Source organism: Temnothorax curvispinosus, unplaced genomic scaffold (genome assembly GCF_003070985.1).
Source record: "Temnothorax curvispinosus isolate PA1 unplaced genomic scaffold, ASM307098v1 QBEX01008653.1, whole genome shotgun sequence".
NCBI classification, from domain to species: domain Eukaryota; kingdom Metazoa; phylum Arthropoda; class Insecta; order Hymenoptera; family Formicidae; genus Temnothorax; species Temnothorax curvispinosus.
Window position 1 is genome coordinate 267,984 of NW_020218433.1, and position 2,177 is coordinate 270,160.

Sequence of the window (2,177 nt, forward strand, 5' to 3'; positions counted from 1 at the left end):
CAGTTTTAACTTACGTTGGAGTGCGCACGTGCTCTCTGGTTTGTTATTTTAACTATATACGTGTTTTTAGCGAAGTTGTATTGTTTGGACAATCTTTTCATTTCTACATCTATTTTATATATATCTAGACATCGTTCCATATCTGGATTTTGGCTTGCTGGAGGCACTACTCGTTGAAAAGGCTAGATTAAAAAAGAAGAAAAACTTTAACGTGGCTTGTGAAAATAACATTTTGAAACACATAACGATGGATGAAAAAACAGTCTTATTAGTTATGTTAAAAATACTGCGAACGGCGAACAATTTACCAACTTGGCATGCTGTACCGGTGTTCAACAGAGTGCGAAATATATTAGGTTACATCGTTTTATTGCAAAAAAAGAAACGGAAATTCTGGGTACGACCAATGTTTACGCACGAAATGAGGCATTTACAAGGTGCAAGTGACAATTTAGTCGTTGAGATGCAAATAACTGATCGTGAAAAGTTCTTCAATTACTTCAGAATGACTCCGGAAGTATTTGAAGAACTGCTAACGTTAGTTGGACCACGGATTCAGAAAGAAGAAGTTTGTCGAATCCCAATTTCAGCTCGTACAAGATTGCAGCTGACTTTGCGCTGGTTAGCATCTGGTGACAGTTTAGCATCTCATTCGTATGCATTTTTGCTGTATTGCATGCAATACAGCATCCAAAATCGTAAGGGAGACTTGCACTGCATTGTGGGAGGTCTTGAAAGATAAAGTTTTTTTGCAACCCACCGCTGACAATTGGCAACAGGTTGCTAACGAATTTCAGAAAATCTGTCAATTTCCAAACTGCATTGGATCTATAGATGGGAAGCACATTATCATTCAGGTACGTATCTGATACAACCATTTTTCATACATTTTTTAATAAATCTGACATTATTGTATTCTTGTTAATTGTAGGCACCACCGAATAGTGGCTCGTCCTGCTAGAATTACAAAGGTAACACCAGCATCAATCTACTTGCTGTGACTGATGCAAATTGTTGCTTCAGCATCGTGGACATTGGAGCGGAAGGAAGGCGTAGCGATGCGGGTGTATTTGCTAGCAGTAACCTTGCTCGCCTATTGGATACGAAATCACTTCAACTGCCTCTGGACAGGCATTTGGATAATAGCGGATTCAAATTTCCATACGTCTTAGTAGGAGACGAAGCATTTCCGCTAACATCTTATATGATGCGGCCATACTCTCGAAATAGGAACTTAACTGTTACGAAGAAAATCTTTAATTATAGATTAAGTCGGGCGCGAAGAACTGTAGAATGTTCATTTGGGATACTAGCGGCAAGATGGCGAATTTTTCGTCGGCCAATTATCGCTCATATTTCAACGGCTAAATTAGCCGTTCAAGCTGCAACGGCTGTACATAATTTTCTAATGAAACACGAACTTCAATTGGAGCCAACGGAAAGAACTTATTCTGTTTTAAGTGGCAATGATCGAAATGTAACGTCGACCGGAATTGAAAATGTACGTAATTGCAGTGCGCGAAGGAACGTTGAGGCTATACGAATTAGAGACTCTTTTGCTACGTATTTTGAAACTTCGAACCCACTTGATTGGCAATGGAGAAAAGCTCTAAACAATGAGTATTAAATTTCTATCATGTATTATGTATTATGTAAAAAGTGATCCCTCATGGAAAAACGCCCGTTGATTGTCGCGAAAATGCGTCGGATTAGTTGCTGCGAAATTTTGCGATTAACTCATTATTATAAGACAGATTTTTTCTAAGAATTATAAATAAATACAAGATCGTACATCTCAATGTTTTGAACTTTACATACACATATATGTAATGGTAACAACAAAACATTCATTTTTTTAGACCCCAATATGAACTACTCATCAGGTTTTATTGAAATAGAAATAAATGTTTTATTTATTTATTATGTAATGTATAATGTATTGGTAGAAAGATAAAAAGGTAATGATAATAGTACAAAATATAATAGAATAATAATACGAAAAATTTATCGCCTTTGATGTTCCGCCTCCGCTAATTTTTCGTCTTCTGCCCTGTGAACGAGACGCAGCAGCTCTACTTGCATTTGCCTTCTTCGAAGATAACTCAATCTACGCAGGATATCTCCCAACTGCTCCAGGAAATTGTCCACTGCATCCTTCTTCGGCGCATTTTCGCGAA

The 2,177-nt window shown here is 37.5% G+C and overlaps 1 protein-coding gene across 1 annotated transcript; it reads left to right on the plus strand.

Annotated features, from left to right (window-relative positions):
- LOC112458093 lies at positions 1-1,877 on the plus strand. Its single transcript, XM_025021530.1, has 2 exons — positions 1-38; positions 129-1,877. Exon 2 carries the CDS (start codon positions 248-250, stop codon positions 740-742), a length of 495 nt encoding a protein of 164 aa, XP_024877298.1. The 5' UTR covers positions 1-38; positions 129-247; the 3' UTR covers positions 743-1,877.
- Positions 1,878-2,177: the final 300 nt, after the last annotated feature.